Source organism: Artemia franciscana, chromosome 7 (genome assembly GCF_032884065.1).
Source record: "Artemia franciscana chromosome 7, ASM3288406v1, whole genome shotgun sequence".
In the NCBI taxonomy this organism is placed as follows: Eukaryota; Metazoa; Arthropoda; class Branchiopoda; order Anostraca; family Artemiidae; genus Artemia; species Artemia franciscana.
Genome location: NC_088869.1, coordinates 55,961,120 through 55,982,983, shown reverse-complemented (window position 1 = coordinate 55,982,983; position 21,864 = coordinate 55,961,120). Strand labels below are relative to the sequence as shown.

Genomic DNA, 21,864 nt, shown 5'->3' with positions numbered 1-21,864 from the left:
ACAAAGGTATCGATTTATCGATACTTTGTTTTATTATCATATGCAAATTTGTTTCGTGAAATTTCCGAAAATTACGGTGAAATTGGTTTATCCCTAAGTGCAACAAAATGTAAAATTTTGATTTTCTATGAGTTAGGTGCAACTAAAGGTGATGTTACTATAGATTTGAATCGTTTTGAAGTTAAGCCTTGCGATAAGTTGACTTATCTTAGTCTCCCAATTGGTAAAAATATTCAGAAAACTAAATTATTAATGTTAGATAATATGGAGAGCCAAATCCGTCGTTCTTATGGCACGATAATTAGTTCAAAATTCAGTTTAAATTGAGCCCTTCTTGTAAAGGTTTATGATAGTGTAGTCATGCCAAATATTTTCAATTTAGTGCCATTTTGCCGAATATTCAGTCAAACTGATGGTCTTAAAATGAAGCGAGTATTTTTGTGGTATGCTAAGTTTCTACTGCGAGTCCTCCATGATCTTGTAACGTGTACCTCACGAGAAATATAGTTTGTCTGATCCATGCGCTAAGCTATGTGAGCTTAACGCTCAAATGACCAGTAAGTAAAGGGCTATGAGTGGCAAAATGTCATTTTTAATGTTTAGAACTAATGTTTGTTGTTGTTTTTGAGTGTTGATTCTCTTTAATTTTTTTCTTTTTTTTTGTTTTAATTGCACTCCATCATTTCACTTTTTGAACGATGGGTTATCAATAAGTACATACACACATACAAATATAAGATCACTTTAGAAAGTATTATTATTGAAATTCACGCCATCTATTGTGTTATATATCCTAGAATGCAGTTTTAATAATATCTGCAGTCTCCATTGCTTGATTCTTATCGGAGGAATTTTCAAACAGAGTAGGGTAGGCAACCACACAGTGATGTTTTGCTAACAAACATTTAACTCAACCAATAGATAATTTTTTTTGGAGAAATATTTTTGAAGTACGAAAATAAGCTATAAAATGCGTCAATAATTTCAGCACTATTTTAGAAATTGCTATGCATTATTCAAGAAAATTGTTTAGGAATGACAAATGTAAAGGTGTCTTATTTCTTCTTAGCTCAGCAATAGGCTATATTTTGTCTGAATATCCACTGATATTTTTGTGACATTTGGTCGTTACAATTTTAAACTTTTCCGTAAATCAAAACTAAAATCTTACCTTAAATGGAAATCAAATTCTATTAAAATTTTTAGAATTTGAAATTTTAATTAGCTAAAATTAAACCCAAGATTCTAGCCCGAAACCTCTCACAAGCAATTTTCGTCTTTTTTAATTTTTGTCTTTTCATTTATTATTTCCTTCCTTGTTTTTATACGTCAAAATTTCAGTCTCAGATACCAAGTGTATAATAAAAGTGAAAAACCTTTGGATTGGATGCAAAGGCTTTTAAGCAGACAATCATGACCAAGCAGTCCATACATTAGGCTCGCGTTCCAGGGCTTACATGCTTCACTTTTTCTTATTGAATAATAGGCTTATCACATGCACATAGAGTGACGCCTACAGCAATACTTAAGGCAACCGCTTTGATCGCTGTTATCTTTTCAAATTCCTACGGTTTCCTTTGTAAATCCTCGTTAGGTAAAAATGAATTTGATTTTATTCAGCTTTAAAATAGTTTCACTAAAGCTTAACTAGTTTTATAATAAATCAGATGCTAATACATCCTATGGAAGTAGGAGCAGTCATGTCTCCCACGGAAGAGAGAGGAAGAGGTGACGGGCCTGTTGACCCACCTAAAACAAAATGTCAGTTTTATAGTTTTCCATGTTATACCTTTTTTTTCACACCATTTTCGAACAAAACTTGTTGCCCACAGAGTTTCTATGCATGAACATTTCCCCCTAAGAGACGAAAATTGGATATTTCGCTATTTAGATGTTCGTCGCAGATTGCCTAATTGTCAAACAAATTCTGTTTCTTTTTTAATTTAAAAAACCTTGAAACAATTTTTTTTTAACAGGTTAAACACCCCTCCTCATTTCTTACAAAAGAATTATTGGCAAGAAGTTCAGATCTCGATTGAACTTTTGAAAATTCCATCGTTCTTAACTTTTAGATTCGCTGATATGTTTACAACTGAAGAAATTTTGAAAATTGAGCGTCAAAGCATCCAATCTCGTCTTTTCTCTCATCTCGCTTTGAATCTTGCTACTGGGACTATGAAAAGCAATCATGCAATATACATCTCAGCAAATACTCTCTTTCGATGTACTTCATGTAGTTTAATCCTGACCCGTGAATGCTGTCTTTATGTTCCATGTACTTTGGGAAAGTTCACTGCTCTGCAGTCGGGAAAAATTGTTTATCGACATTCAAGGTAAAACACTACTTAAGTAGTGACCACACTGCACGCATGGAATTTTAAATTTAGCTATTCTATTGAATATCAAGAAGCCAAGCATAAAAACATTAAGAATCGAGCAATTTATTAAAAAACTACATTTATTTTTCAATCGTTTATGAAGTTGGGACGTATTTTTAGATTAGGCTACCCTTTTTTTTATTAGTACTACTTACTCTTTTATGTTTCGAATTAATATAAATACGCCCTGGAGTAAAAAAATCCCGAAATGTTGAGATTGAGGAATTACTGCTTTTGATGCCCATTTGCAGAGGACAGAATTGAAAATACGTTAATCTTGTTTGCAGGTCTTAAAAATGCTGTTGTAGCTTTCTGATCATACAGTTTGGTAGTAAAAGGAAATATTTTGTTTTTATTATGAAATTTTATTGTAACATTTTATTTTTATTTTGTATATATTTTATTTTTTTATGAAACTGACAAAATTTTGGCTTTATACAAGGGACAATTAATTCATATTATTCAGTTTTAAGTAAACGGTTACTTTCCGACATGTTTGATGTTTTTATCCTGTTTGTTTTTTTTTACTCCGAAATTTGCATTTGACCACGTTTGTGATAATAATCTTTAGAAAAAAAATATCTTCTCTTGTGTGCTTAAATTTTGAGGATTGTCGAATAGGTAATAGAATATCATTTAATAATTAGTCATTCAATTTAAAACATTATTTACTAAAATACATAAGGAATCAACATACCCACTAGGCTTACCCTTGATAATAATAGAACCTAGAATATTGGTTATAGTTTTTATTTTGGTTATTTGACTTACTTTTTTTATTTATTTTATTTAATTTTCTTTCTGTTGGTTTGATTAATTATTTGTTTGAAAAAACAAAATCTTTTTGGGGTTATTAGTTATTAGTAATTTTAGTTATAATTTTAACAATTTAGTTGTTAAGTTTCTGTTAGTAAATAAAAAAACTGAATTAAAAATTGAATTGATCGACACTCAACCAAACCTTTGTCTTCAAAAACTGGCCTAAGCCTCTGATTATACTTTGGTGAATGCTGCTCCTCAGCATTTTAAATCAATCAATATAGTTATTTGCAAAGGGAGAAAAATTAAACTTCATATGAAGTCGTACCAGTTCACTAATTTGGTAATAATCCAGATGTTTTTTAGAAAAAAAATTGCTGAGAAGTTTCTGAGCAAATCCTAAATGTGTGTATCCTTTTAGTTTCGCTTGGTTTTGTTGGATTTTGAGCTCAATTAAAATTTTTGGAATAGATCACAAAGACATTTAGAATTTTTTTTTTCTAAAATGTTTTTTAGAAAAAAAATTGCTGAGAAGTTTCTGAGCAAATCCTAAATGTGTGTCTCCTTTTAGTTTCGCTTGGTTTTGTGGCATTTTGAGCTCAATTAAAATTTTTGGAATAGATCACAAAGACATTTTTCCAAAAAGTTTAAGTAGCATGATAATTTTTAGTCAGACCATAAAAATGGAAAATCTGATATTCACTAACTTTTATGCTTACTCGAATGAAATATCACATGACTTAGTAACACAATTTTTGTCAATAATAATGTTTATTTCACAAAAACTATATTCCATTGGAGTGAGATGTGACCAAATCATGGCGATAGCTGAGGTAGCTCTTTTTTTGTCTATTACAAAGTTTCTGAGTAAACAATAGTCTAGATAATACCGTCGACTATCAAAAAAGTGCTCTGTCTCCTATATCCCTACCGGTCTCGACATATAGAAAAGATGATCCTGAAAATTCGAATAATGACACATTTCATAAAATATGCTAAAAGCAAGTGTCCTTTTCTAGTGACACTATGGATTGGGGGTGAAGGGTTATATATATATATATATATATATATATATATATATATATATATATATATATATATATATATATATATATATATAGGCTAGGTGTTGGGGTGGCGCTTCGCGTCACCCCAACACCTAGTTGGTGGGGGCGCTTTGCGCGCTTGAACATGCAACATATAATTGTGCATGGGAAAACAATCTGTATTCAGATCTTCAGATCTATACCTCATGATTCTAATGATTGCCCTTAAACTTTGTTGATGGTAATTGCTAATCGACCATTCCCTGTGTCGCCGTCGTCATTTATATATCCCCCTGTGCCCCCCGGCGTCCCCGTTGTAGTTGTGTCCCTGTATCCCTATAGGGAATATAATGTGGTCGTCATTTATATTCCCTGTGTCCCGGTCGTTATTTCTGTCCCGGTGTCCCAGTCTGTAATTTCTCTTTGAGTGTCCCGGTCGTCATTTATATTCCTTGTGTCCCGGTGTCCCGGTCGTCATTTGTGTCCCGGTCTGTATATACATTCGTTTTTGAATTGGTCTTTTTTTTAGTTTTTAGTTTTTTACCTTTTTTTAGTTTTTTAGTTATACCTCATGATTCTAATGATTGTCCTTGAGTTTAGTTGATGGTGATTGCTAATCGAGCATTCCCTGTGTCCCCGTCGCCATTTATATATCCCCCCGTGCCCCCCGGCGTCCCCGTTGTAGTTGTGTCCCTGTGTCCCGGTCGTCATTTATATTCCCTGTGTCCCGGTCTGTATAAACATTCGTTTTTGAATTGGTATATGATGAAATAAATTTTTGTGTTTTTCCCATTTTTTTCTTTTTAGTTTTTTTGGTTTTTACTCTTTTTTTAGTTTTTTTTTTAGTTTTTTTTCTTTTTTCTTTTTATTTTTTTTGTAGTTTTTACCTTTTTGGTTTTTTTTCTTTTTATTTTTGTAGATTTTACCTTTTTTTTTAGTTTTTTTAGTTTTTTTTTAATTATGTCCTGGTCGTCATTTATACTCCCTGTGTCCCGGTCGTCATTTGTGTCCCGGTGCTTTGTTGATGGTGATTGCTAATCGAACATTCCTTGTGTCCCTGTCGCTTTCTCTTTGAGTGTCCCGATCGTCATTTATATTCTCTATGTCCCGGTGTCCCGGTCGTCATTTGTGTCCCGATGTCCCGGTCTGTAATTTCGTCAGTCGAAAACATGACGTCAGTCGACACACGAACATGACGTCACTCGACAGACCCACACGCACACACACAGACAACTTATTTTTATATATATAGATATGTTTTTAACTATGTAAAACTTGCGAATATACAACATTCTTTGCTGTCCCATTGTCTGTGCATATAAATAGATTGTCAGGTTTACCGACTCTTGAACATGCAACATATAATGGTCCATCGTCGTCATTTGTCAATGGTCGCCGTCGTCATTTATATATCCCCCTGTGCCCCCCGGCGTCCCCGTTGTAGTTGTGTCCCTGTGTCCCGGTCGTCATTTATATTCCCCGTGTCCCGGTCGTCATTTGTGTCCCGGTGTCCCAGTCTGTGATTTCTCTTTGAGTTTCCGGGCGTCATTTATATTCCTTGTGTCCCGGTCGTCATTTGTGTCCCGGTTTCCCGGTCTGTATATACATTCGTTTTTGAATTGGTCTTTTTTTTAGTTTTTAGTTTTTTACCTTTTTTTCAGTTTTTTTAGTTATACCTCATGCTTCTAATGATTGCCCTTGAGCTTTATTGATGGTGATTGCTAATCAAACATTCCCTGTGTCCCCGTCGTCATTTATATATCCCCCTGTGCCCCCGGCGTCCCCGTTGTAGTTGTGTCCCTGTGTCCCGGTCGTCATGTATATTCCCTGTGTCCCGGTCGTCATTTGTATCCCGGGGTCCCGGTCTGTATATACATTCGTTTTTGAAATGGTATATGATGAAATATATTTTTGTATTTTTCCCCTTTTTTTCTTTTTAGTTTTTTTTGGGGTTTTTACTTTTTTTTAGTTTTTTTAGTTTTTTTCTTTTTTCTTTTATATTCCCTATGTGCCGGTTTCCCGGTCGTCATTTGTGTCCCGATGTCCCAGTCTGTAATTTCGTCAGTCGAAAACATGACGTCAGTCAACACACAAACATGACGTCACCCGACAGACCCACACACAGACAACTTATTTATATATATATAGATAGATATATGTTTTTAACTACGTAAAACATGCGAACAACATTCTATGCTGTCCCATTGTCTGTGCATATAAATAGATTGCCAGGTTTACCGATTCTTGAACATGCAACATATAATGGTCCATGGGAAAACAATCCGTATTCAGATCTATACCTCATGATTCTAATGATTGCCCTTGAGCTTTGTTGATGGTGATTGCTAATCGACGATTCCTTGTGTCGCCATCGTCATTCATTTATCCCCCTGTGCCCCCCGGCGTCTCCGTTGTAGTTGTGTCCCTATGTCCCGGTCGTCATTTATATTCCATGTGTCCTTTGTCGTCATTTGTGTCCCAGTCTGTGATTTCTCTTTGAGGGTCCCGGGCGTCATTTATATTCCTTATGTCCCGGTGTCCCGGTCGTCATTTGTGTCCCGGTGTCCTGGTCTGTATATACATTCGTTTTTGAATTGGTCTTTTTTTAGGTTTAAGTTTTTTACCTTTTTTTAGTTTTTTTAGTTATACCTCATGATTCTAATGATTGCCCTTGAGCTTTGTTGATGGTGATTGCTAATCGAACATTCCCTGTGTCCCCGTCGTCATTTATAAATCCCCCTGCGCTCCCTGGCGTCCCCGTTGTAGTTGTGTCCCTGTGTCCCGGTCGTCATTTATATTCCCTGTGTCCCGGTCGTCATTTTTATCCCGGTGTCCCGGTCTGTTTATACATTCGTTTTTGAAATGGTATATGATGAAATTAATTTTTGTATTTTTCCCCTTTTTTCTTTTATTTTTTTTTGGTTTTTACTTTTTTTTTAGTTTTTTTAGTTTTTTTCTTGTTGTTTTTTTATTTTTAGTTTTTTTAGTTTTTTTTCTCCTTTATTGCTCTTTTTTTTTCCTTTTTTTTTCTTTTTTAGTTTTTTTAGTTTTTTAGCTTTTTTAGTTTTTTTTTATTAGTTTTTAATTTTTTTTTCTTTTTAGTTTTTTTTAGTTTTTACCTTTTTTTTTAGTTTTTTTTTACTTATGTCCTGGTCGTCATTTAAACTCCCTTTGTCCCGGTCGTCATTTGTGTCCCGGTGCTTTGTTGATGGTGATTGCTAATCAAACATTCCTTGTGTCCCGGTCGCTTTCTCTTTGAGTGTCCCGGTCGTCATTTATATTCCCTATGTGCCGGTGTCCCGGTCGTCATTTGTGTCCCGATGTCCCGGTATGTAATTTCGTCAGTCAAAAACATGACGTCATTCAACACACAAACATGACGTCACCCGCCAGACTCATATATATATATATACTAGCTGTTGGGGTGGCGCTTCGCGCCACCCCAACACCTAGTTGGTGGGGCGCTTCGCGCCCCCCCAAGCCCCCCCGCGCGCGTAAGTCGTTACGCGCCATATTAGTTATGCGCCATTGTAGTTGTGTCCCTGTGTCCCACCTGTGAATATAGATAGATTTATATATGTGTTTCAAACTACGCAAAAATTGCGAATAAACAACATTCTTGGCTTTCCCATTGTCTGTGCATATGCAAAGCCGTATGTACTAATAATGACGTCATATACAAACGCTCTTTTTACAAACAAACAAACATGCATCCACATAACTCGTTTTTATATAGATAGATAGATAGATAGATACAATACAAATTAACTGCGTAAAACTTGCGAATAAACAACATTCTTCGCTGTCCAATTGTCGCTGCATATAAATACATTGTCAGGTTTACCGACCCTCGAACATGCAACGTACAATTGTCCATGGGAAAAACAATCAGGATTAAGATCTATACCACATTTTTCTAATGATTGACCTCGAGCTTTGTTAATGGTGATTGCAAATACTAATCGAATTGGGAATTCCAATCTTTTAAATTGAAAAAGCAGATCCGTTGGAATCATGGGAATGCGAGGAATAAGAACAGCCTCACCCTCATAAGGCCCTGTCAAGATTGTGGCCTCTATTAGGTTTTCCATTGTTTTTTTACGGCAAGTCGCGTGCCATTGCAAAGCTTTGGTGGGTTATTTCTTAAAAGTATTATTGGTACGCCTATTTTTAGTTGTAGCACGTGTGGTGGAAACCCTGAAGGATCTATGGAATTTAAAAATTCAGATGGATAATTAACCGCTTCATTTGGTTCCAAAACTGTGTCGACTGACTTGTAAAGGACTGCCTGGTCTCGAATCTTGTTCAAAACAATATTGTTGATTTCATGGACGTCTATATTTTTGGGTGCGAGAATCGCTCTTTCACTTAGCCATTTATTATTTTTATAATTTTTTAGAATATTCGGAAATACTTTTTCAATCAATTCATTTTTGGACGTCACTAAATTACAGAAATCAGCAGGTAGTTGTATACGTCCTGAAATTGAGTCTACTGTTTGACCAGAGTCATCGTTTTGCAATCGGACACGCATATTTGTAGTTAATTTTAATATTTTTACGTGTGCCTATAAATTAGAAATTTTTAGGCAAGCATTCATTTCGTCTGCAGGAGTTAAACTACGTAAAAATTGCGAATATACAACATTCTTGGCTTTCCCATTGTCTCTGCATATACAAAGCCGTATGTACTAATAATGACATCATATGCAAACGCTCTTTTTACAAACAAACAAACATGCATACATACAACTCGTTTTTATATAGATAGATAGATAGATAGATAGATAAAATACAAATTAACTGCGTAAAACTTGCGAATATACAACATTCTTCGCTGTCCAATTGTCGCTGCATATAAATAGATTGTCAGGTTTACCGACCCTCGAACATGCAACGTACAATTGTCAATGGGAAAAACAATCAGTATTAAGATCTATACCACATTTTTCTAATGATTGACCTTGAGCTTTGTTAATGGTGATTGCAAATGCTAATCGAATTGGGAATTGCAATCTTTTATATTGAAAAGGCAGATCCGTTGGAATCTTGGGAATGCGAGGAATAAGAACAGCCTCACCCTCAAAAGGCCCTGTCAAGATTGTGGCCTCTATTAGGTTTTCCATTGTTTTTTTTTACGGCAAGTCGAGTGCCATAGCAAAGCTTTGGTGGGTTTATATTTCTTAAAAGTATTATTGGTAGGCCTATTTTTAGTTGTAGCACGTGTGGTGGAAACCCTGAGAATAATATCTCGAGGTAAAAACTGATCACCGACCATAACGATGGCCACTTCGTCGATAGTTGGAGCATTGTATCTACGCACATGTTGGCCAGGAGGCGTTTTGTCAGCGGAAATAATAATTTTATGCGTATAAGTAGGCATCAAATCGATGGCTGTTTTGAACAGAGGCACTAAATGATTATTTTCGTGGAAAAGATGTTGTAATTTGGAAACGATTGTCCTTTCAACGTTGGGAGAAATTTCGCAACGTGCATTCAATTCAGAATTTCTATCACTGATGAAGTACAATTGTAAAAATTTATGATTCTCGCCTGAGAATGGTAGAAGACACCCTGCTCTATGATAAATTTGCCCTTTTACTTTGAAAGTAGACATAAATTGATCTGGATTTTCAATTTGGGCTCCAAACGACGTCATTTGGAAACATGAGTTGTATTTTCTGATTCATTTATATTCCTTATGTCCCGGTGTCCCGGTCGCTATTTATATCCCCCTGTTTTATATCCCGCTTATTTTTCAGTTTTTTCCTTTTTTTAGTTTTTTTTTACTTTTTTAGTTCTTTTAGTTTTTACCTTTTTTAGTTTTTTTTAGTTTTTTAGATGAAATTTTTTTTTTAGTTTTTTACCTTTTTTATCTTTTTAGTTTTTTATTGGTTTTTACCTTTTTTAGCTTTTTATCTTTTTTTTATTTTTATTTTTAATTTTATTAGTATTCTTTTTCTCTTCTATTTTTCATTTTTCCTTTTTTTTAGTTTTTTAAGTTTTTTCCTTTTTTTAGTTTCTTTAGTTTTTTTAGTTTTTCGGCTTTTTTATTTTTTTATTAGTTTTTAGTTTTTTTTGTAGTTTTTGCCTTTTTTTAGTTTTTTCAGTTTTTTTTTTAGTTTTTAGTTTTTTACCTTTTTTAGCCTAACCAGGATTTGAACCTGGGACCTTCATTCTCCGTTCTGACACCCTCTCTCACCGAGTGACTATTCCAGCATGTTCATTTTGGTGTTTTAAATGGTATATTATTAACCAAATTAATGTGTTTTACAATATACTAAGCATCGTCATAACAAAAATGACGGCAACTAATTTCATGACGTCAGCCGAAACATGACGTCACCTGATCCACAGATCCACAGACCCACAGACAGACAGACAACTTATTTTTATATATATAGATATATATATATATATATATATATATATATATATATATATATATATATATATATATATATATATATATATATATATATAAGTTGTATGTTTGTGTGTTTGTACACATATAACGTGATTATAAGTATATAAGGCTTTGTACATGACGTCATTATAAGTATATAAGGGGGGCGATTCGAAGAGTAATTTTAGTATAAATCCTACAATCGCAGAAAATACAGCCGAGGAAGCTACTCAAAGAGTTAATACCAAAAGGCTTGTGGCTAAAAGCGAAAGTAACAAAAGAAAGCTTGCCGAGGAATCACAAGAACAAAGTGTAAACAGGTTTGCGGCTCAAAGAGAATTTACAAAAAAAAACTTCGTGCCGAGGAATCACAAGATCAACGTAAAAACAGGCTTGCGGCTCAAAGAGAAATTACCAAAAGAAAGCGTGCCGAGGAATCACAAAAGCAACGTGAAAAGAGGCTTGCGGCTCAAAGAGAAATTACAAAAAAACCGTGCCGAGGAATCACAAGAACAACCTGAAAACAGGCTCGCGGTTCAAAGAGATAATGCCAAAAGAAAGCTTGCCGAGGAATCAGGTACAGCCCAGTCGATGATTATAGCTTGAGTAGATGTGTTACGCCTCAGGAAAAGTTAAACTTCCTCAACTGGCTGCACCACCAGAGCCATTGAAGACTTTGCTTACTGGAACTACGTCAGAATCTAAGCGTTTTTTATTAAACATCAGAAAATATAACTCATGTTTCCAAATGACATCGTTTGGTGCCCAAATCGAAAATCAAGATCAATACACCGGGACATAGGGGATATAAATGAAGACCGGGGCACCCAAAGAGAAATTACAGACCGGGACACCGGGACACAAATGACAACCGAGACACCGAGACACAGGGAATAAATGACGACCGGGACACAGGGACACAACTCCAACGGGGATGCTGGGGGAGGGGGCACAGAGGGATATATAAATGACGACAGGGACACAGGGAATATTCGATTATCAATAACCATCAACAAAGCTCAAGGGCAATCATTAGAAAAATGCGGTATAGATCTGAATCCGGATTGTTTTTCCCGTGGACAATTATATGTTGCATGTTCAAGAGTCGGTAAACCTGACATTCTATTTATGTGCACAGACAATGGGACATCCAAGAATGTTGTATATTCGCAAGTTTTACATAGTTAAATATATATATATATATATATATATATATATATATATATATATATATATATATATATATATATATACATATATATATATATATATATATATATATATATATATATATATATATATATATATATATATATATATATATATATATATATATATATATATATATATATATATATATATATATATATATATATATATATATATATCTATACTCACAGGTGGGACACAGGGATACAACTATAATGGCGCGTAACTAATATTGCGTGTAACGACTTACGCGCGCAGGGGGGCTGGGGGGGGGGTGTCAAGCGCCACACCAACAGCTAGTTCCAAATATAAACGTATTTAAATAGAAAGTTAGACGTCGTTCATTTCGTTGACATATGAAACTTTCAAGGATTTACAGTCACTATGACTTGAGGAAACAACTTATGGCCCTGCTAGGTCTGTTTATGGGTCTAGTGACACCTTGGCAAAATTAAGATCGAAGTACTCCCTTCTTAAAAGAAAATTTATTTGAACTGGAAGACGCAATCGTTTCAAAAGTCTAGTCCGCAGTGGACTCCTTGGCAACAGTGCATGGGGTCACTTGTCTTGAACCCCCGCCCCTTTGAACAGCAATACCTCTGGTTTAATATGTACCGGCAAGCTACACATCTTTCGTCTCAAGGTCAGCTATTTCCTAATAAATTTCCTATTTAACTAAATTTTAATCATTTAACATTAATTCGATTTAAGCTCAATCTATAGCGATCATGCCGCTTAGCGTAGCTATGGTCTAGCAGGGCCGAAAAATTTTTAGATATCCATTTGAAGCAAAATGGTCACAGAATTGATAACATCAAGTGTTTACGTGCACACATGCCTTGATTGGCTTAATTATGGCACTTGGACAACTTTTTAGCCTATGATACCAGGTCACGTCACTATAATGTAATATTCCCTACAGCTCATTCCGTAGAAAATTCTACTTTTGGGGTATTATTAAGCATGAATTTACTGGCCAAAAAAAGTAGTGTATTATTGCTTACACCAGCATTGGTCTTTAAGAAGTTTTTGTAACAGTCCGCTTTGACTAACCAGGGTCAAGATGTGCTTCCGTGTGACATGGTGCACACTACCCCTGAGACGAAACTTCCGAAAGAATAGAACAGCTCATGAATAACCAAGGTGTGTTGAATAAATTTTGCAGCGTCACATGTTTATGCCGTACACTATAATTCAGTACTATACAACACAGAATAATCCGACTTACGTTTGTTAGGTACGACCAACTCTCCCATTCCTATGCTTTTTAACTCAGGTCTTGGATTTTCTAACAGTAATGTTTATTTATGAGTCTTTCTTCCGTACCATCGAGGTTTTCTCCCATTATTCATAATTTTAAAATATGTTTCACATATAGCGTTTACAACATTTGTAATAGGTAGGATCAACTAGATAAAATAGTCAAATAAAATTAAAATAATTTAATAAAACTAGTTTTGAAATTTGAGAAAACTGAACATTTAGTTTATCCCTCGCTGGCTCGGGTTGACGATACCTGCAAATTATGAGCTCTGGGTATGTTCAGTCTAGAGTGTTTAGTTAATTAGTGCCATTTCAACACGCATGTATTCAGGGCACTAGCTTCTGAGAAAGCTATTTGCAGTTATAATTTTCTGTTTTAAATTTCAGAATTATTTCCTTAATAGTTTTTCTTGATGGTCACTGTCAATATTAACTGCCAATCAGAATTTGTGGAAAGATATATACAGGGATAAAATAGGATACAGGGTACATTCTTGCTATTTATTCTATTCTTCCATGATAAAGTGTGGCGTGATGCCAGATCAACAGCAAAATCTGGTCAAGTAGCTTTACAGAATCTAGTCTTTGTTCTTTTCCGATTTTTCATCTATTGTTTTTCTGTCTTTAATCATAATTTCTTGGCGTCACATTTCCTCTTTAGAAGAGATGTGCATAATTACACTTTTTCTTTTCAATGAATACGCACATCAGTAACTTCCTGCTCTAAAAAAACATTTTCTGACCAGAAGTCGAATTTAATAATTGTGTAAGAAACTCATCAAAGAGGAAATTGAAGCTTCCCTCTGAGAAAAAAACAAACAAAAATATCCAACACCATCTAGGTAAATTTTAGTGTGATGAGCAATGAAAGGACAGTCCAAATAAGGGACCAGCAGATGTTTACTAACTATCATCTCTGCCCTTTCCATAATAATAAGGGTTGAACTAATCTCCAATGACAGATCTATCAAGAATGAATTTTTTTTATAAAGAAGAAAAGATCAAAAATAAAACTTGTTTTATTTTAGAGACCCGAACTGGTCACTAGACAATCACCTTAGGCAATTGAAGAATGAGCTGCGTTCTTGGTCAAGCATCTATTGGTATTTATGGGGAGAAAGTCACTACGCAATGTGCAGTCAGTGTGGCACGGCTTTCACATTTGCTCACTACAACAAGTGTCGATTCCATCCCGACAGTCCTGTATATCAAAAGCACAGGAACATTTACTTGCCTTCTGGAAGATACCCGTGCTGTGGTACTATGGCTTATCGTTTCCACCTTCTGCCTGAAAATACGGTTAGTATTATTTGAGTTTATAGCGCTAAGAATAGGGACACCATTGATGAATGCTCGTTTGATGAATGCTCAGGGTATTCATGGTGTCCCTGAGGGACACCATTTGATGAATGCTCAAGGTAGAGCAAGGTAAACCACTGCCAAGAATTTGATCCGGTCTTGTAAGAATCGATTTAAAAAGGTCTTCTTTAAAGAACAAAACGAAAAAAGAAGTTTTTTAAAGAAAATTAAAGAGTTACATTAAGCCTAAAACGATTAGAACTAAATTGAAAGAGCAATTCAAGAGTAACAAAAATATAAATTACCATCAAAATATAAGTAAATCCCAAAGCGAAAAAAGTTTTCAATGAATAATCAAATTAAACTTAAAAAGAACCGAAAATACCACAAACAGGATAATGCCTCGTATGCCTTCTAAAGACTAGAATCATTCCTAATTGTGGGTTTTTGTCATAACGTCAATAAAAAAAAAGAAGAAAATCACCATAACAGCCAAAACTACTGAAGACATAAAATGAAATGTAATTAACACTTCATTATATATTTATTTTCACCGTTGAAGGTCTTAGAAATTCTGAATTTATTACAAAAAAAAATGTTAAAATCTATTTTGTTTCCAGTAAATTGTCTATTATATTCTAGTCTTTAGAAGGTATATGGGGAGTTAGCCAGTCCTATTCCCCAGTTGTGCATCTATGCCATTTCGACAACCTGGAGGAGTACAATAGTTATTGTAGCGATTGTAGTAGCAGTGGAAGAAGTGGTAGCAATCGCAGTCAAAATCAAAACTACATTAGTGGTAGTAGCAATAGTAGTCGCAATCATTCACAGTCACAAATAGTTTTAGATGTAGTCACAGTCAGAATCACGATTAGTCTCAGTCGTAAGTAACAGTAGTATCAGTCATAAGTACTTGAAGTTACAGTCGTAAGTAGTCGTAGTCACAACAAAGTCACAGTCACAAGTTGTCACGGGCGTTTAAACGCTTCTGATTTGCTCCAATAGGCGGGGTAGTATTAATAGCAGGAGTTGTAGCAACAACATTAGCAGTCGTAGTTACATTTGAAATCGCGAAATAGTAGTACTAGTTGCAATTATTCAATGTTGCAAGGAATGGCAATCACAAAAATTTGTAGTCACAAGTATTTGCAGTTGTACGCAAGTAGTCTCTGCCTCAAGCGGTCGTAAATGGTAACAGCCACAGCCACAAGTAGTTACAGTCAGAGTCTCAAACAGTGACAGCCATAAGTAGGTAAAATCGGGAGTAGCGACAGTAGCAGTTTCAAGAAGCTACTGTCTCATGTAGCTGAAGTCGCAATCGTAACCAACCGCAGTTTAAGTAGTTTTAAGTATCGTAGCAGTAGATGTGAGCATTCACAGTTGTAGCATTAGTAGCAGTAGTTGTAGTAGTAGTATTAGCCACGTTCGACGCACTGGACAGGGATAACCGAGGTGTATTTAGGAAGCCATTATGGAGTGACAGCTTTCATACAATGTGCTCTCCAGGCTGCTCTACGCTAGAAAATACTGTAAAAATGAAACATTACTTCGAAAATAGAATCTTTGCATTCGAAAATAAGTACCTGAGGATAATTTTAAGTACAAGCTTGCAACTGAAAAATCTCTAATGCTGAAATTCACAGCAGAACCAGTCAACCTCTCATTTCTGTTATACTAAGGAAGAAGATGTAGACATATTTAGGACATCTACTCCGTGTGAAAGAAGGTCACGTTCCTCAGATAGCCTGCGATTAGAAGTCAGGTGGGCGGAAGAAGACGAGGTTGTCCAAACATACAGCGAACTTTTGACCAAGGTCTGAGGACGACTGAGAACTTATTAATACCTGAATGGGAAGAAATTACCACTGCAGCACCGTTTCGGGACGAGGGGAGACACATCACAGATGTTTTGTGTGCGAGCAATAGCTATGGAAGAACTAAGGTCTAAAGCTTACGCTTGGGGGAGGGAGAAAGAGAAGTGAGAGAAAGAGAGAGAAAATGAGAGAGTGAAAGAGAAAGAGAGAGAATCAGAGGCAACCCTATAGAGTTGCCCATGGTAAAGAGTTATAAGCCTTCATAGTTTTATTTTTAATACTATTTTTTCCTCAGAGTCAATTCATATTGAAGGGACAGTGGCAGTTCTTGGCCTGGGCAGGGAGTAGCTGCCCCAGAATCTCACTTCCCTTATCACTGATCAAAATTTTGAAAATGTAATTTGCTAAAAACAGGCAAAAGGTCTAGTAATTTTGCTTCTGGGTATGCAATGCCCCCAGAGCCCTTGGGATAAGGAATATAAATTATACCAATACCCTTTCTTACATACAAGATTTATCATTAAGAAAAGGCGGATGTTTGATTCATGGTATGTTTGTAAAGATAAGGGTAATATAACGCAAAACTTCAGGGAATGTTGAACGGTATGTTAAATTAAATAAAAAAAATACTATGTGCATCCAGTTTATAATAAGGTGTATTTGCAATATTTTAAGAACAGCTGAGTGTCTTAAGTTCTAACTTTCAGAGCATAATAAGGACGTTAAAAATTCCTCTGTTGGAAATCAGTTACCCTTCCGTTTTCTTTCTAGATGCCCCTATAAAATATTTGACCAAAGTCTTGACATAGCCATCTTGTTCGAGTCAGATAACTATGCCTCCAGGGATGACACAGCCTCTCAAAGCCCAGTGGCAAGTGCTATACTTTATATAAGTTGCACACGGTTTACATGTAAAGTTGGTTGTTCGGAAAAGGAGGCATGTTGATCCTGGGTCTCTGGAAAGGCTGAAAGTATCAGGGTAAAACTTTTCCAAAACGTTGAGGAGGATGCAAATCAAAATCAAAACACTCTATATGCAGGAGTATTGTGAAAAAGGCACATCAGCAATATCTTAGGAATGGCTTAGGATATTAACCTGAACTTTGAAGGTATGTTAAGAGGGATGTGGAAAAGGGAAAAGTAGGCAATCATTCCCCCTTTTGCCCTTCTAAAAGCTCCCTCAACACTGATAGAAATCTTTAAAGACATTTTGCTTAAAATACACATAAGCTCAAATAGGTGTGCCTCCGTGGATGCCATGCCCCCACAGCCCCCTGGACAAGGATAATAAATTATCCAGTTTATTCATCTTTGGCATGTAGGGTTCATCATTTGGAAACGAGGGAATGCTTGATCCTGGGTGAGTCCGGAAAGATAAAGGGTATTAAGGTGAAATTTGGGAGAATGTTTCGGAGTATGTTCAGTTAAATTAAAAGACACTATCTGTATCCAAGTTTTTCAAAAAGGCGTATATGCAATATCTTACAAACGGGTATAGGTATTAAATTTATACTTTCAGGACCACTATTACTGCTACTAATGCGACGGCAAATTCGACTGGTTGTGACTGCGACAATAACTACTTCTGACTGCAACAGCTTGTGACTGTGATTGTGAATACTCACAATTTGGTATTACATCTACTTGTGACTACTTTCAGGAAGCAGTAAACGACATCGAAAGCACACAATGTGCATGCTTATATTCAAAAGGGTGCATCAGCAATATCTCAATAACATCTTAGCACATTAAGTTGAAACTTTCAGGGCATACTGAACAGTGCTTGAACCATCGAGATTTGCTGAAGGAGATGTTAGACTAAATCAAAAGGACACTATGTGCATCCAGATTATCAAAATAGACTGTCTACAATGTCTTAGGACTGACTAAAGGTCAGAATATTCAGTCAAAAGATACTATGTTCATCTTAATTTTCAGAAGGGCATGTATAAAATATTGTAGGAACGGCTAATGTAATGGCAAATCTTTGAAGCTTTTGAGGAATGTTGAAAAGGGTGTGGAAACATATCAAAAGGCACTAATTAGAACTGTTAAATCGGAATTTGCCAGACATGAAAAACTGGAGAAATATTCATTATATTAGCCAATAACAAAACCTAAGCAATTAAAAACCAAAATCCATCCAGAGAAAAATTCCTTTTTAATTGAATTCCAATCCTCTTTAATGAAATCCATAATTCAAACTAAAAACGACCAGAAATTACTATTAAAGAATAAATGAAATCCAAATCGAGCAGATATTATGGTAAACAATAATGGAAAACATAGAGATAACAGGTACAGACATAAATGAGTAAATATTTTTTTAAACGAATAAAATTTAAATTAACTATTCAAGTCAAACATAAAACGAACAAAAAGTACTAAAAACAGAAGTTTAGCCACTACTTTTTTCTTCGTTCCCTAGCCACTTAAGTGTAAAGCTTGTGGCGTCACATACCCTTTACTGAAAACAAAATATACTAAAACTATTTTCTTTTATATTTGTAATTTTGAAAAATATGAATACAAGCTAAACTAAAATAAATTTTTAAATTGCTGATTTTCCAGGAATTACAATAATTATATATTAAACATTTAGTTTATTTTTATTTGTACTTTCCAGGCATCTGGAATTTTGGTAGTGATTAATTTTTTATTTGCGTTTGGAGATTTGAAAAACAAAAGCATAGTATTTAAAATAAACATAGTTTTCAAAAACTCAAATGATGGGAAAAGGTTTAGATTCTTTGTTACACAAATCAAACAGTTCGTAGTAACGAACTGTAGTAAGGAGTGACCCGGCTCAATAGTAACTGAAACTCTAAAAAACGGAATTTCGTTAGCAAAGCTACATCAAAAGAATTGCATTTTATGCTGATTTTAAATATATAAGCTTAATCAAGTTTAATCTTATCTATCAAAAGTTACGAGCCTGAGAAAATTTGCCTTATTTTAGAATATAGGAAGAAACACCCCCTAAAAGTCATATAATCTTAACGAAAATCACACCATCAGAGTCAGCGTATCAGAGAACCATATTGTAGAAATTTCAATCTCTTATCTAAAAAAAATGTGGAATTTTGTATTTTTTTGCCAGAAGGCAGATCACGGATGCGTGTTTATTTGCTTGTTTGTTTGTTTTTTTTTTTTTTTTTCCCAAGGGGTGATCGTGTCGACCCAGTGGTCCTAGAATATAGCAAGAGAAATAAAAAAACGGAAGTAAAAAGTTCTAGTGCCCTTTTTAAGTGACCAAAAAATTGGAGGGCACCTAGGCCCCCTCCCACACTAATCATATTCCCAAAGTCAGCAGATCAAAATTCTGAGATCGCCATTTTATTAAGCATAGTCGAAAAACCTTATAACTATGTCTTTGAGGATAACTTACTCCCCCACAGTCCCCGTGGGAGGGGCTACAAGTTACAAACTTTGACCTGTGCTTAGAAATAGTAATGGTTATTGGGAAGTGTACAGACGTTTTCAGAGGGATTTTTTTGGTTGGGGGGATTTGTTGAGAAGAGGGGGATATGTTGGGGGAACTTTTCATGGATTAATTATCTAGCATTAGTAAAAAAAAATATGAAAAATTTTTTTCATTTGAAAGTAAGGAGCAGCATTAAAACGAACAAAAATTACTACGCATATGAGTTGGATTGTCCCCTCCTCAATACCTCACTCTTAACGCTAAAGTATTTTTAGTAATTTCAACTATTTTTTCTACGGCCTTTGTGATTCAGGGGTCATTCTTAAGGAATTAGGACAAAACTTAAGCTTTGTTGTAAAGAGCGAGGTACTGCTGAGGGGGTAAACCCCCTCATATACGTATTAAAAACATACAAATACAAAAGTTCGTTACGTAATCTAATTCATAAGTTAAGTATATCTTTTACTAATAAAAATGTTTGTAAAAAATTAAATGTTCTAGTTGCCTTTTTAAGTAACCAAAAAACTGGGGGGTGGGTGACTATGCCTCCTCCACCGCTTTTTTTTCCCCAAAATCTTTCGATCAAAACTATGAGAAAGCCATTTAGCCATTAAAAAATTAAAAAAGCCAGAAAACCATTAAAAAATAAATATGCAAATTTCGTTTTAATTACTCATCTGCGGAGAGCCAAAATGAAAACATGCATTAATTCTAAAGCGTTCATAAATTAAATACAAAAACAAGTTTTTTTAACTGAAAGTAAGGAGCGACATTAAAACTTAAAAACAAACAGAAATTACTTCGTATATGAAAGGGGCTGGTCCCTCCTCAACGCCCCGCTCTTTCGGCTAAAGTTTTTTTTTACTGTTTTAAAAAGTAGAGTTGAGAGAAAGTGTCAAACTTTAGCGTAAAGAGTGGGGCACTGAGGAGGGACTAGCCCCTTTCATATACGAAGTAATTTCTGTTCGTTTTAAGTTTTAACGTCGCTCCTTACTTTTAGTTAAAAAACTTGTTTTTTAAAATTTAATTATATAATGCTGTTGAAGCCAAAAGTCCAAAAGTGTACTTGAAGGCATTTTTAAACTGTGTGCAGAGGAAGGCATAAGTATAGAGATGAGCAAAGAAAAGTACAAGATTTCGAGATGATGAGTTGGGACAGGAATTGAAAAGACTGTTTTGTTGTTGTAAACTGGAAGACACTTGTAAAGTTTTGAAGTATTAAAGAATGAAACTGAGATTTTACTGACAGAGAATATTTGACTTTGCTTTCAGAAAATTATTTGAAAAAGAATAATTTTTAAAGAAAAGTAGCTTTATTTTTAAATTTAAACAGCATGAAAGTTAAATATTGTTATCAAAGCATTAAATAAATTTTGGATTGTTCGTATCATATGAAAATAAATTGTATAAATGACCTCTCAAAAGCTTTTTTGAAAAGATAAAAAGAAGTCAAAACAAGAATAGACTTTCTATAAATTGTGCTCTGCCTTACATGTTAATCAATTTACAATTTTGCTCTTTTAGGGTTGTAGATTGCGCGAGCATAAAATATCACCCAAGTTTTTGGAAGATGAAGTAATGGCAAAGGTAGTGGATTTCTTTTTAAAGCATAAGCAGTCTATACTGCAACAATTTTCAAAAATGTCTCCTTATCAAAAAAATCTCTGCTCTGGTAAGTACTTTTTCTATATCCATTGGTGCGTCTGGTATGAGGCAAGTATGGACACTACGGCCCTAAAAAAAGGTCTTGAACCCTATTGTGACCTTAAGCTCTGACAAAATAGAATAAATTTCTCAGAAAAAATGTCAGAAAACAACATTAACAACAAATATTGGTTAAATAAGAGAGTCATGCTTACTCCCACCGTTTAGCCGTGCCATTTAACCAAACGCTTGGAACACTATAGCTTCTATGACTATCTTAGTTCTATGACTGTTTACCTTAGTTCTTTCCTAGGAATGACGCATGGACGGATTAATAGACTTATCTATAAATAGACTTATCTATTAACAAATGAACTGACGTCAGTTTTATATAATCCAAGTAAGGCTTATGCAGGATTTCCCTCTCACTCAATCTGACCATCCGTCTTGGCTTTTTCTACAATTAGCCATAGCTTGATGCCCACAACTACTTGATTTTAATCCAAATTAACGGATTCAAAATTCAAATAATCCAAAACTCAAATTCTACTATCTTCTAAAGCTCAGAAGTCTTCTGGATTTTTTCAAATTTGTTTTAACAGGACTAATAAGGCTTATTGGAG

The 21,864-nt window shown here is 34.9% G+C and overlaps 1 protein-coding gene across 1 annotated transcript in view; it reads left to right on the top strand.

Moving 5' to 3' along the window:
* The window catches only part of LOC136029486 (SANT and BTB domain regulator of class switch recombination-like), an 84,350-nt gene that overhangs the window by 29,506 nt on the left and 32,980 nt on the right, over window positions 1–21,864 (top strand). The window contains exons 5-7 of the mRNA XM_065707915.1: window positions 2,073–2,333; window positions 14,089–14,359; window positions 21,122–21,269. Of these exons, the coding sequence (XP_065563987.1) occupies window positions 2,073–2,333; window positions 14,089–14,359; window positions 21,122–21,269 (680 nt within the window). The remainder of the gene's footprint in view (window positions 1–2,072; window positions 2,334–14,088; window positions 14,360–21,121; window positions 21,270–21,864) is intronic.